At 36.6% G+C, this 15,277-nt stretch overlaps 1 protein-coding gene across 1 annotated transcript in view; it reads right to left on the minus strand.

Annotated features, from left to right (window-relative positions):
* Positions 1 to 14,244, minus strand: part of LOC142341799 (6-phosphofructo-2-kinase/fructose-2,6-bisphosphatase 1-like) — a 34,109-nt gene extending 19,865 nt beyond the window's left edge. The window contains exons 1-4 of the mRNA XM_075393038.1: positions 13,291 to 14,244; positions 7,419 to 7,594; positions 7,111 to 7,275; positions 6,506 to 6,621 (exon numbers count right to left, since the gene is read on the minus strand). Coding sequence (XP_075249153.1) covers positions 6,506 to 6,621; positions 7,111 to 7,275; positions 7,419 to 7,594; positions 13,291 to 13,444 — 611 coding nt within the window. The 5' untranslated portion in view covers positions 13,445 to 14,244. The remainder of the gene's footprint in view (positions 1 to 6,505; positions 6,622 to 7,110; positions 7,276 to 7,418; positions 7,595 to 13,290) is intronic.
* Between the last annotated feature and the right edge of the window lie 1,033 nt (positions 14,245 to 15,277).

A 15,277-nucleotide genomic window follows, 5' to 3' on the forward strand; every position in this document is an offset into this window, starting at 1 on the left:
ACATTATTGCAAAAATAGGGAGCATCTGTCTTCGTAACATCTGTTGCTGCTCCTGCGTCATATCTCAAATCAGCTTCTGATGACTGGACAATTTTACATTTTACTTCCAAGAAAATTTTCTGTAAGTCAATAAAATTATTTCGGTCACGGGCGACTTCAAATTCTAACATGGGTTCATTTGGACTGTAGACTGGGCCCAACTTTTGACAAAAACCATCGAAAGTTACTAAAAGAGAAGGTTTTTCGAATAAATCCAAAGAACTGTGAGTTGCTTCTGATGGTAACCAATTAGCGATCATCGTTCACTCTGGCAAAAAAATCTGACCGACTTCTTTTTGGAGCTCTGTGCGTTGAAATGGTTTTTTTGCGTTTGTTGATCGCTTTCTGTGGTTTGACTCGACTTGACTTCCTCCGACGTGAAGTATTTCGTCGAGATACCCCTGTCTGTTTTTTAACAGTTTTTGCGATTGTATTTTTAAACGCCTGTTTCGCAGATTTTTTGCTTCCGACTACATCCAAAATCTCTGGAACACTTTGTTTCAAAAGCTCTTTCCCGATACGCTTAGCTGTAGGCAAAATGAAACGACGTGCTAAAGGCAGCGCAACACGTCCAATGCCTGCAGCTAGGGCTCCAAAACCACTTCCTCTTTGACGATAATGTCCAGAGAAGTGAGGCAAAGACGTTGCTTGATTGGCATAATAAGAATCCATTTTAGGAGGAAAATTTTTTGAATTGTAGTGTAAGAATAACTTTTCCAGTTCCCGAAAAGGGAACTAATTGTCCTGTTTCCGTTCTCAGTTCAATTGAAATCGATTGAATTGTGTTGGTTAGGAGCTTCTTATAGTCTAAATTTGTAAAAACTATCCGATGAGTTGGTTCAAGCTCACAAACACCGTTTTTCAGACGTTGTTTTGAATCAATGACTCGCAAAAGAGGAGCCTTAGTGTCACCAACGTATTAATACTCAATTATGTTAGTGTAGATGAAAATTAGATGCTTTCCAGCACAAAGATCAGCTGGGAACTCCATAATAAGCTTTCGTATCATCACTTTTCATAAACCTGTTCGCATTGGGAATCATTTTGTACCCAATATGTATTCCATTACCGTCAGGAATACCCTTAAATCCAATAATGCTCGGAATTTCCTCGCTGGGAAATGTAATTCCCTCATACTTGCCAAAAAAAATTTCATATTTTCCAGAGCTCTTCAACTCTCTGAAAGAAAAATTGGGCAGTCCAATTGTTCGCTTAAATGTAGCAAGAAGTTGTGCCACTGTAGCATAGGTTCCTGGCATAAAACTAAATTGTTGTCTACTATAAGGTCTAGAAATAACATTAGCTCCCGAAGACATCTTTTGGGAATCTTCATGGTCTTTTAAGTTGTACACAATTAGATTTCCGTTTACTATGTTTTCTATTTTTGTTGGGAATATGATTTCACTTAACACCACTCTCCAATCACCTGCAAGTTGAATTTCGTCATTAAAAAAATTTCGAAATGATGCAAGTGTGTTTGAATCAAATATTTCCATTGAAGCGGATGAAACAACGTGAACTGTAAACTCGTCTTCAAACCGGTTGTTGGACATTTTCAACAAGAGGGAGCCTGACAAGTTGTAATTCTGGTTGATAAAATTTTCCTTGAATTGGTTCTTTGTCTGTGTCGACTAAGGAGTATGTTGGTGGGCTTAATGTCGGTATTCCCGTTATTTCAAAGACTTCGTCTGTGAACGATTGCTTGTAACTTTTCCTGAATGCTTTATCTTTTTTAACTATTCTCACAAAGTCTCCAATGTAAAACTTGGGCTTCTGATTTGAGCTTGTTTGGGCTGTCAATGAAACTAGTCGTGGCATATCTTTTTTTGTAACTTTGTTGGGAGCAATTTTAGTTACTCGATTGACTCTTGAATTGATTGTTTTCACAAATTCGTCTAATTGGTCAATGTAGCTATAGGTCCACTTTTCTTCGAGATACCGATGAATTATCTTTTTGAGAGATCTAATGTTCCTCTCTGCAAAAGCTGATTTTTTCACTGAAAGTACTATTAACTGAATTCCGCGTTTGTCGCACAATTGTTTGAATTCTCCCAGAAATTCTGTGCCATCGTCAACCCATACTTTTTCGGGCTGTTTGTTTTTGATCATCTTTTTGAATGCTTCAGCTGCTTCTGTTGCGTACTTTGTTTTTAATGGTTCCACTCGTAATTATCTTGACAAACAATCAACCGCTACTAGGAGATACTTGATATTGCGGTTATACATTGCTAATTTATCAACGTGTCCCAAATCTAGAGACCAAATTTCGTTATTGTCTTTGACAAAAACTTTAAGCCTAGGAAATTTTAATTGAATTAAACGGTACTTTGTGAAAGACGGCTTTGTCTCCAAATTGGACAGGACTTTGCCTATAGGGACTTGCTTTGAGTCTGTAGTCGTTTTATGCTTCCATACGAATCTGGTCCTTTTAAATACAACTGATCCAATTTTTTTACTTCAGGAAAAGAAAGACCACATTTTCTGACTGGTCTCTTCTTTGTCTGGCGTTTGGTCCGTTTCTTCTTTACATTTTTTTGGGTTGGTTTTGAGCCACTGAGTCGTTCTCCAGTAGAGGAGAACTCTTGTTGACTGGGTTGTTCTCTACTTGGGAAAAATTCTTGTTCACTTTCAGACGAAGCTTCCAAGATTTGCTTGGCATGTGTATTTGCAACAAGATGAGGTGAGATATTAAGAGCAAATAAAATTTTTGAGTATTTTTCAATGTCAATTTTTTTAGTTGGTTGCTGTAGATTGTACAGAAATGTTGAAGCTTTGATGCCCAGTGTTTCTTTATTAACGTGAAGAACGTCGTTCGACTCTATGGTGACTGTTTCAGATCGGTTAATCAAGTCAAGTATGATTTTTGATCTTTTGATTTGGTTTGTATTCATAACTTCTAGCTCTATCATTATGGAGGTGAAATCGTCGCCTTTTCTTTGTTTTTTCACTACCGGTTCAATCTCGCTGTCTTCGCTCATGGGTTCTGTTTTCTCCTCTTCTGCTGTTTCAATCATCAGTTTGTTTGCAGTCTCAACTGGTTCAAGTGCTTTCTCTGGTTTTTCCATTGAGTTGGACTGGTTTCTTCGCAAAAGAGACAGCTGTGCAGCTTTCTGTTTATAAAGGGGATTGTCCAAAACTTCTTTTTTTACCGGTTGATGTAAAGCAAACATTCGTTTTGGAATTAAAATGAATTCTTCGGTGCGCATTATGATTTTGTCAAATATCGATAACAAGCGAAACTAACAATTTTGACCAAATCTGTTTCTCTAGCAAAAAGTTGCCTTGTTTGTCTAGACAATAGCTTTCTGAATGATTTTTCATAACCTTCTACAACACTTTTTCTTATTGGAACATTACCATTGACAATGTTGAGCAAACATTCGCAAAGGAATTTAATGAATTTATTTGGAGCTCTCTCGATCTTCTCTTTTAGTTTTGTATCCATTATGTCTAGCAGCCGCCCCAGCATACAAACTTCTTTCTCTCTCATCGCTCAAATTTGTGATAACGGCTCTAGCTGATGGCAGATAAAAAATTGCTGGTCCTGGAGGAACAATATTTGAACAGTAGCGCAAGACGTCTGATGTTTTTGGATCCAAATCAATTAATAAATGACCAAACGGTTCTTTGGTTGCGAGCTCATAGCTTTCTTTTAAAAATTGTGCATTATTCAACTGTCGACCAATAAAACTAATCTGTTGTGTGTCACGTGGTGATTTGAACAATATGATATGCGTTGTGTTTAGATCAATTGTTCTGGACCATTTGCTTTGCTGGAACAAATTGGGTTTAACAAAAATTACACTGATGTTTCTATGTCACCCTGCGGTTGCTAATTTGGAAAATTCTTTGTCATTAAAAATTTCTTCACATGAATCATCGAACACAAGAAGGCAGTTCTCTAACTCTGAAATGAGCTGAAAATTGGAGAATTTTTTGAAATGTATGTTCAGTTTCTTCTCTAACGATTGGAATTTTGGCTGATCATGCTGATAAAAATAATAAATTGTTTGAAACTCTGGGAAAAATGTGCCAACTAATAACATTTTGAAGATGAGCTCAGTTTTCCCGCAGCAAGACGGCCCGCAAACAGCCATGAACAACCGGTCAGTGGTAGAAATAATTTTATTCATAACTTTGGATTTGGAAGAGCGTCTCCAACTGTACAAGAGAGAAGTGAAAACCAAAATGTGGATTCTTCACAGTCAAGACTGAAAAAAACCAACTTGGTGAGAGATACAGTTATAAGAAAAATTATTATAATGATTTGTGTAAAGTATACAACCTCTGATCGAGGCAATCTCGAATTGCAAAACCTCCAAGATCTTCTTTCTTGGTGCTCGGCGTCAAAAACCAAGTCAGTTATGCCTCCACCCGAATCTAATTGATCTTCGGCTTGTCTCATTGTGAAATAAAATTGTTCAAAAAAATGAATTGCTTTCCAAGAATTTTTACATAATTATTTAACTATAAAAAATTCATAAGAAACATATCTAGAGTCTCCGTCTCCTTGTTTGTAAGTGATTGTATAGTTTGCATTCATCGAATCTTGTTTATCTCTAAAAACAATTGACTCTACATTGTTCTCTTTAATCGGCTGCTTGATGTCATCGGGAAGAGTCTCATCGTCCAGAGACATCAGAACTGGTACTGCACGCTTGGGCGTAGGTAAAAGGGTTAGTTTCAACCTTTTCATTTTCTCTTGTAAAGACATGGTACAATTGAAAGTACTCCAGTAGAGAAAGATACTTTTTGAAAGCTTCTATTTCAGCACCAGCACACACAATCTGCTGTTTTCTCAAAACCGTTTGGCCTCTTGTGTCAATTCTTTCTTCCTTGATAAGAGTAACCGTTAACTGATTTTCAGTCGTTATGCAACTGTAAACTGTCAAATTTGGAGACAAATCACTTGTAGTAGAGACGGAGCTGGTTTCTCTAACCGACGATTCATTCGTCAGCCACTGGTAAAAGAGTTTTGCCTTCTTATTGGCACAATGCTTGCTTCTCTGTCGTTTTGGGCAACTCAATGTATGTAATTTACAAACAGGTGTCTCCCGATATAACTTCAAGTGTTCAATTTGTGGGCAGAACAAAGTTTCCAAGTTGATAACGTTCCTCTGTAACAGCTGTCGTAAAGTTTCCGTTTTTTCTAATCCTTTTGCGTGAAAATCAGAAAAGGGGAATCGAAGAACTATACTTTGAAAAATCTGTTGCAAATAATGATAAGGGTACTCTCCTGTCTCCCACGAGAGACCATGAAGGAATTTAGATACCCACAGGAAAGATCTTTGCTCACTCGAACAAAGTATGTTAAATGATTTTGGAGGTAAAAACGAAATTATGTCGTTGTAATATTCGGTAGATACCGCAAGTTCCTTCATTATAATTCCAGATTTTTTACTTCGAAAGCCTTCAAAATCAAGAACAACCGCTCCGGATTTCAACATTCCAGCAAATTGAATAAACTATTTTTGAAAGGTTTTACGTATAAACAAAAAGCAATTCCAGTCACATGACCAAGGTACTCATTTGTCACTGAACAAGGTAAAACGTAAGAATAGCCTGGACCCTTTTCAGTATATTCATAAACAAAACCGGAAGCGTCGTGGAGTATGGCATGTAATCTCAAAATTTTTAAATTTTTGAAATATTTGTCTAACGAAGAATTATCAATACCAATCAAACCTCCGTACGGCCGCAAATCCAACGCAATATCCAAATCAAGATCCGGATCCAAATGCAGACAAGTGGCTAAAAAGTATAAAAATCGTTTACCGTATTGTGAATATTCTTTTTCGATTTCCTTGTAAGTTTCGTGAATACTTTTCAAATCAAGCGTTGCTATAGTTGCCATTTGATCTATGCACACATTCTCCCAATAATGATCAATTTTTGCTAACAACTGACCAAAACCACTTAATCACAGGTCTAAATATCACATAATAAGCCCCTCCCCTCTATTAGGGAAATAAGACTACTTTTTACATGTAGCGTTAAATTCAAACGACCAGAAAGAACTAGCAAGAACGGCGGAATAGACCAATCCAAACGGCAATAAACAGCAGGCGGAAAGGTTTTATCCCGCCTAGCCTATTCCCACTTAACCGCCACTACCTATTATCCTATGGTTAAGAGTCGAATGATAACCCCCCTTTCTTGACGTAGGTATTATATACTACTCCTTCTCTCGGTCGAATTTCCGACCTATAAGGATAACTGTGAGCAACAAAATTTGCTCCAGACAAACCGCATCGAATCACAGTGTGTATTACCTGAGGCAGTCTATCAAAACAATCCAATGATATAAGAATATATATTAAGGAATTTGAATGTTTTCTTTTCCCAAGGGAACAAAAGGTGGAAAGAAGCAGACCCAATAATGGTACAGGCTGAGCCTTCAAAGAGATGCGTGCAATGCCATACCGTGACAGCACAGTGGCTCTCTTACTCTGATAAACTTATATACCTCTGAGTATTTGCGAAGTCGAATATAGCTACATTCCCCCGCACATTCTGCAGAAAAGGTACGTCTTCCACTTCTCCCTTGTTCACACCATCAGTTCCATTCACAGCAGCGTTCACCTGAAATCCGCCAAATTTGTACTCTATTATTAAATATGGTTTAACTGTTGATAAAAATTTTGTGGCACTGAAAACATTAATAATGCCGTAATATGGAATTCTACTTTGCTGGTACTAACTCACCAGATAACTACAAGTTTGATCATTTCGCTATCAAAATCTTAGTTAAAATAGCTTATATCAATACATCCAAGGGCGCAGAAGCGTTCTTGTGATTTTAACATGTCAACATTACTTTGTAGATAGCTGTTATAACAATTCAATCTTTTGTATTTTTTCGTGTTTCAATTAACCGAAATCATTATTGGCCGAGCTTTTTGATTAATTAATTGAGACCTAATTATATACCGACTTCTAAAGAGCCATGATATTCATAAATGCTTATTTTCAATAGTTTCAATGCGCAGAAAAAAGCTAAAATGCACAATCAAATGAACAAAATTCAGTAACTGATGAAAGAAGGTACATAATATTTGATGAACAACTTACCGAAAATGCATGCGTGCCTTCTGAGAAGAAAGAATCAACATCCTCGAAGAGCATGTGAAAACACTGCTTTCTCAATTCCTCCTCCCCCGTCTTCAGTGGCTCATTGATCACGTGCTCGTTGAACTCAGGTGCAATCAGCCGGCGATAGTTGCTCAAATGGAACACCTCAAAATATTCAAAACGTGAATACAACAGGAAAGTACAAAAGTAAAATAAACCTAATACCGGCTGTAAAAATTCAAAAAACTAATTAGTTTTGGCAGCAAATTTTCACGTCAAACAAACACCCATCAAACAATTGAACATACCTCACAGCAAATCTTGTTCCAAAGGAGGAACCTCTTGAGTTTTGTGGCGATGATGGTCTTTCCCCTGCCAGGCAGTCCTACTAGAGACACAACAAGTGGCTTCCCACGAATGGCATTGAGGAGCCATGGCACACCAAAACTGTTCCCATCGAAGTCTTCTGGTCCTCCAAGCAAATCTGAGCAAACAGAAAATCAGCTCCAATAGTTTTTTATTAATGTATTTTTATAACCGTAATGGTGTTAGAAAAATGAAGAAAAATTCCTCGACCTGTGAATAACCACATCTCGAAGAAGCAAACGAGAAAATCAGCCAATAAAGAACCAATATCAAAAAAGAAATAATTTTTACGGCATAATCCTATTCATAAACTTCTCATAAAAATTTTAAAGGTTTTGTGGTCGTAGTCATAAGAGGCTGAAAAGTACATACATCCACAGACCCATTCAGTTGTCCTTCCCTTTATCAAAAATTAGAGAACTTTAAAGAAAACCTTTGGCAAAAATGCACTTAATCGAACTGAAAACAGACTTCGGCTTTGAATTCTAAACGGTTCAGGCATTTAAAAACAGACAGGAGGCTGATAACCCCTTGGGCGTTTCTGGCCAAGCTGACGTTATCAGGAGACAAAGCAGCAGGAATCAAATCAAAATATAACAAGCAGAAAAATCCCTTTCCCTTAAAACGGGAAGATTTTTGACCACAAACAGACTATTACTTAAAAAAAAACAAAATCTGTGATCTTCTAAGCTCCAATTAGTTCAAACAACCGTGCTAATGGATGAATGCCTGCCCTAATACAGATACAAATCGACAAACTAAACTGTTTATTGCTTTATTTGTCATTTTTAATACCTTATTAGCAGAGAATTAGATATCTATGTTCATGAAAATTACATATCATTAGCGTTAACAATCCGTAAGCCAATTAGAAAACTGTCACGTCATTAAATAAATTATAACAAAAATGATACACACGTGCCAAATTACATTAAAGATCCAGAATTTCGCAAAAAAAGGTTATGTCCATTAAATTGGCATCTCCATATAATCATTAACATAGCCAGCAGATTACCGGTATATCTTCTAAAGAAATAGACTTGTGTGCCGCATAATAGAGATTAAAACAGATACAGATACAAGTGCTTTGCTGTGTGAACAAATGCAAAACGAAAAAAGAGCGTCGTACGACGAACAAGAGAACATAGCATAGTCCTGATATGCAATCCAAATTGAAGGAAAAAATTAAAACTACTGTAACTGACCAGCAAACCAATTGAACAAAAGTTTAGACAAAATAAATTAACCAAACAAAGTATACGAGAAAATAACCTTTGCCAAAATTCTTGAACCTTTTACCCTGAAGGCTAAATTTAATCCATTTAAATGAATACAATAAACCACGCACAAGCCTTGAAAGGGGTTTATTTGCCACATGGAGTTTATGTGAAGATGGAGAAACACCCCCTAAAAATGATTCATTGGCTCAGAAAGATATAAAAAAATGGAAAAAAGACAATCTGTTTAAAATCTTTAAAAAACTCCGAAAACAATACAAACTTTTTGTAATTAAATTTGCATTACCAAAACCTATACATCAAAAACAGTTAGGAAGGGCATTTCTGATTTGCACAAGACTACTAGGAGCTTAACCAAAGGTTAATTGAAGTCCTGTTTATGAAAAATCTCGAAAAGCGGACAAAAATCAAGAACAGCACAATTTTGTGGTCAAAAATTTCAAAAGTGACTTTACTACCTTGAAATTAGACGTTTCCCGCAAATACAGTACACTAAGAACCTTAAAGACTACTAAAGTCAGCTGACAGCCTCTATTGCAACTTAATGCCCGCCGAGCGTTACCTGTTTCTTTCTTTTTGAAAGCTAAAAGTCATCATGTGTAAAAAACATCTTTAAAAAAGACAGCACACCATTACTATCATAATCCTTCGGATTGCAAAAACCAAGAGCGCCGCAATATAGCTGCACTCAGCTTATAGCTTCGAAGCAATAAAAACACAGATTATTTGATAAACATAGCTGACAGACAGATTACAATAATGTAGATAGAGCTTGGAAGATCCGCAGTCTCAAAAAGGTAACAAAAACAGACCGAAATTTCTATTCTTTTTATTTAGTTGCTGGGATGTCCCATTTTATATTAAAAAAATCTGTATAACATAATACTGCCTCCATTAGCTGCTCTCAATAACCTTTAATTAGAGCGAAATACATTTCCTCGACCTTGTCTCCTTGAATTAAGGACAGAAAAGGTCATTCTTGAAGGGAGGGAAGCCATTTTTCAGAGTTAAGTTAGGCAAGTGCCAGGAGAGTTAAGTTAGGCAAGTGCCAGGAAAAATTTCATCACGCAAATTAACAAAATATTTGCTTCAAAGACGCAATTCAGTTGTGCAATTCAGTGTAACTGCATTAATGAAAGAAAAAGCAGATTTTGAAATAAGAAAAGATAGCAGAAAAAACTCGAGAACTAACAGCCTTCGACAGACCACACTACAACAACACAAACACTACAACAAACACAAAACGATTTGTCTTTGAGGGTCAACAGAACATATACTGAAAACGTAAAAGAAATTATTATTGAAAAACTTGCTTCCCATTTTTTCAGGAAACAATGCTCTCAAGTCATAAAAACAGCAACAGCTTATCAAGTAAACGTTAACATTGTAGGAGCTGAGACAATAAACGACAACTTTGTAGAATACAAACGAGAAAAGTTGAAGGACAACAGATAAAAAACTGGAATTTCCCTGAATAGCCAACATCAAATTCTCTGACAAATTTTTTTAGAAACAATAAAAGTTTTCAACTGTTTAAAATACAGCCATGTGATCGCGTAGAAACAAATCTATCGCAGCAACAAGCAAGATTTCACCAAAACTTTTCCCTAAACAACTGGTCGCAAAGGCAAAAACAATTAGCAACAAAAAAGGGACAATAAAAGATGCAAAAAAATGTTCTAAGAAAAAAGATCTACTGATAAATTTGGAAAACAGGTAGTCTTCAACATATGCAATCAAACACGTAAATAACTTTAATAAGGCAACACGAGAGAGAAAGATGAAACCTGCCAAACAATTCAGCGATGTGGCAACAAAAAGAACTTAAAACGCGAACAAAACTCGAAAAATTACAGTTTTGAAAACAAGTAGTGTCAAATCGCTGGATTTAAAGTTGAACAATTAAAAATCTTCTATTTCGACCACGTTAGAGAGCCAATGAAACGTTTCACCAATGATTTTAACTGAAAGAACTACAAGAAGCAATAAGATTGCGCGAAAATTTAATCTTCCACTTGAAAACTTTTAAAAACAAGTATTACAAAAGTCGTCGGAATACTTACCTTAATTATGCATTAATATACTGCCAGTGAGATCAATCATTAATGGACTCAGAAAAAGAACACCAAAAAACAGCTACAAAAAACATTAAACATTTCACTTAGGAAAAAAAGATAGTCTAAGACAAAAGGTGTTAGGTGCACCAATAAAACGTGTGTTACCTTTGAAAAAAAATTGCGCGTCAAAACCAAAATCAAATTGAAAATTTGTGCCTTACTCAATTTATAAAGAGTTAGAAAAATATTCACGCTCTCAAACTACGAGAGCTGTGCGGCCACTTAATGCCCTCTGAGCGCTGCCTGTTTATCCCGTTTTTGAGTACGAAAAGTCATATGGGTCAGACAAAAAATTGGCCGAGCGACAAACCGCAAAGAAAAAGACCACAAGACTAATATAAAGAAACAGATCTTAAAAAAGCATATAGCACCCCAACATGAGCTGTAATGCTTTAAAGACCTTAATGTTTTCGTGGATTTACTTGTTTATCCCAATTTTGAGGACAAAAGGTTTAATGACCTGACAAAAAGGTTTAACGACCAGAAAAATCGCTTAAAAATTGCAAAAAAAATTTACTGACAAAACTGAAACTTAAAAAAAATTAATCACATGTCTCAGAAAAAAAATGCAGAGGGAGGTATGGACTAGATATCGCAACACAATGAAAAACAGAACCTAAAAATTATCAATATTATAACTGAGCATAAAATATCCTCCCTCGAAATAAAACGGAGATGTGAAATTTAGTAAATTGTAACAAAATAACGAAACAAAGCCGGCTAAGGTACAGAACGTCAGGAGCTAGCTGAAGCTTAGGGAGGCTATCTTTAACTTAATTTGGGAGGCGGGTGGTGGCGAGCTGAGCGTGGGGGTTCCGGCGAGCGTGCGGTGTTGCCAATGGAATGAAGTAGCATGGGTTGAACTGGAGGGTGTGTGAAGAGGGTGAAGCGGAGATGGGGTAACTGGGGAAAACCGCATTTCGTACCATGCCTTTTATACGGTTTCAATGATTCGCATACTTAGAGACTAATGAGCCGTGAGACTCTAAACGCACTCAATTCCCTCCAGGATTTACCTGTTTATCCCGTTTGTAGGACGACAAGTTAAAGGGTCAGACAAAAAACGAATAAAAATTTTGTGGTACAAAAATCGCAAAGTAAGAGGCCAACAGTGCCAAAATAATTGCGAGAAACCGAGCAAAAATATAAACATAGCTGGCAGATTGCCAGAAAATAGCCGCAATAGATTTGTAGACCGGCAGTCTAAAAAAAACAGTAAAAAAGACAGACCAAAAAAATTCGTCTTTTCATTGAAGGCTGATCTGTTATATTTTGATTAAAAATCTGTATAAGTTTTTGCTGCCTCTATTAGCTGCTCTCAAATAACCTTCATCTAGAGTGACACACACCCATTTGACCTTATCTCTTTGAATTAAAGTAAATAAAAGTCAATTTCAAAGTGAGGAAGTCATTTTTGAGAGTGAGGTAAGTCAAGTGTGACCAAAAATTTAATCACGCGCATGAACAAAAAAACTCGCTCCACTAAAAGCGAAAAATGACGTCACACATGCAATTCAGTTGAAATTGCATGAACGAATGAACAAAAAGTGGCTGTGACGTCATATGGTCGTAACAAAAATCATGACGACGAAATAAAAAAAAACCAAGAGAAGGCCAATAATAGCCCCAGCTATCGCTGTGCGGCTATTAATAAACGACTAACGTCAGGCGAAATGCTGCTGTCAGACGACTGGCGAGCAGTTGGCTTCTTCAGTGGCTAATCGCGGTTCAGTGACGCTAGCTTTAGCTTAAATAAAGGGGCCTGTGGTCAGCGCGGCGGCGGGGGGGGGGGTGATCAGCCCTTCACAACATTAATTTATGTCTCTGATTTGGTGAATAGCATATTTAGTGTATAGTGAGTCGAAAGGCTATAAGGAGACTTAATGCCCTCCAGGCTTTACCTGTTTATCCAGGTTTTGAAGTCAAAAGGGTCAGATCAAAAATCGTATAAAAAAGACCACAAGACCAACATAATTGCTACAAACATCGTTTGAGAGCAATAAATCGCATGTCTCAGAAGTAATTATTAACGGTCATTTCAGGGTGCTTGAAGATTTTTTGAGTCTGGAGGAGAGGTATTTTAAGTAGAGGAAACATCGCGGGAAGCGTGGAAGACAATAAATAATGCGGAAAAATCAAAAAAACAAGCCAGACAAATACGGTGAAAACTAGAACCTGAAAAAATTTGAACAAAGTAATGAAGACTTCATTATAGCGAAATCAGTGCGTATACAGAATTTTCCACAAGAAAGAACTTGAGCTAGTACCAGAGCATGGATCATAGTTTACTTTCTAATTGATTACTATTGATATAGGTATACATATAATGCCAATGCGGTGTATTCTACAACATCATTTCAGGAATTACAGTATTCCATTTGCATTAAAGATCGCTTGATTTTTGTCACCGCTTCTTTCCAGTCAATTTCTGAGTCTCAATTCCATACAAAAGAACTCACGGTTGAGGTGTGTGTAGGAGTTGTGAGCGATTGAATCTGATGCGGCTGCTGTGAATACTTGAGAAGAGTTGTTGTTTATAAGCACAGAGGGTACTGTCATACAAGTGACTGTGGAGGTAGGCCGTGACACCGTGCTTTGCAGTGCTGTGTTCATTTCAATCTCTTATCAATATTCCTATTATATTGATTGTTTTTTTTTTAAAAAAATCCGTCTCACCCAGAGGTAACACCGACCTTTAACGTAACGCAAGGCCAATAATCTTAATCCAAAATTGCACTATTAAAATAGCAACCATAAAGAAATTAGAGTATCGGAATCGACAAAAACGATTGTGCTGTACGATTGTACTGTCTGATCAATTAGACAGTAATCTGTGAACACGATATTGCAAAGAATTGGCAAATGTTATTTAGATTTTTAGATGTTCAATCGAGCATTTTGCGAGCATCTTGATTGTATTGGACAAAATCATTGAAAACGAAAATTTTAGCTTCAGCTAAGATTATAAATCAAAATTAATTCAAAATGAAGTCTTTATGACGGTAGACTTGACACACCGGCAGTGTAAAATTGTTAAACGAAGTCGATAACGTAATAGATACTTTAGAAGCGATTATATTAAACTCAATTGCAATTGCGATTTAGTCACACCATAACTTCTTCTAGTCGTATTTTCATGGTTATTAAGGCAAGGTCACGATGATTCACTAACCAGCGAGAGACGCAAGCAATGACTTTCAAACACAGTACTTTGATTGGCAAATTTTGTTGACGCAAGATTATTATAAGCCAAATATATTTATTAAATACACCAAACTAATGATTACAAATTTCAAGGTGCGAGAACATTGTTTCGTATATTCATAGCAGCTTCGATAACTTCTTTCGTAGCTGACAGCTGGCCAATTAATGGTGATCTTGACATGATCAGATTCGTCACATTTCGAATCTACAAAACAGAAACAGGGTTGTTCACACTTCATTAAGAGATAACATTGCTCCAGTTATTGACTTTTGCTATAATTATACCAGTAGTGTACTAGACCTATCATCAACATCTTCACGATTCAAAAATATCTACTTTCGAAAAAGAATTTAGTCTATCAATTGGCAATCTTTTTCTCAAACTTTAACTTTAAGACAAAAACTTGATACATTACATGTATAAGTTGTTTAACATCGGACAACTTGACAGAGAATATCGGATGTTTTAGGCAGATAAAACTACCATGTCAATTTACTGAATCCAAGACAAAATTCTGTGAAAGATCTTGAGTAAATAAAATTTCTGTTGCTATTATATATTCCGTTTAAAAACGTGGTCTTAATTTTCACTGACACGGAACGACCTTTTTGCTGATTGCATCTTAAGTACAACAATGAAATATATTATGAGAGATAAAGAATTCCATACCACATTCGAGCAAACCAAACTAGCGACAGCTAACATCATAACCAACTTCTTAATATTGGGATTTCTGTTGCTGTGAAGTGGAATGAGAGGCTCGTGGACGGCGGGGGGCTATCACGCATGGGGCTAAGCACTAACAGCGACAAAAAGCGACTTAAGGTGATCGACATTACCTGTTTACCCCATATTCGTGGAAGAATAGTCATTTGATCAGTTAGAGAAAAACAACTATCAGACGAAAAATCGGTCGCACGAAAAAGGAAGAGCCAGAGGTCTAATATAATTACAACAAACTTCTTTTGAAAGCAATTAATGACCAAAATTCAACAAGGCCTGAGAGATTGTTGATATGAGTCATAGCAAGATCATGAGTTGAATTAATGGACAAGCTAATTAGTCGCGCAAACGTATCAGAGCAAGACAACCTTTAACACCCCGAAGAATAAGTAAGACCACTGTTTTCCTAGCAATGAGAAAATTTATCTGAAACGGAAAGAACTCTCTGCAATGCATGTGAATGTCTAGTCCCTAAGGAAGAACTTAAGGAAGAACGGCATGACAAGGCATGTTAGTCT

The sequence above is a fragment of the Convolutriloba macropyga genome, chromosome 6 (assembly GCF_964194025.1).
Source record: "Convolutriloba macropyga chromosome 6, txConMacr16.3, whole genome shotgun sequence".
Lineage (NCBI taxonomy): Eukaryota > Metazoa > Xenacoelomorpha > Acoela > Convolutidae > Convolutriloba > Convolutriloba macropyga.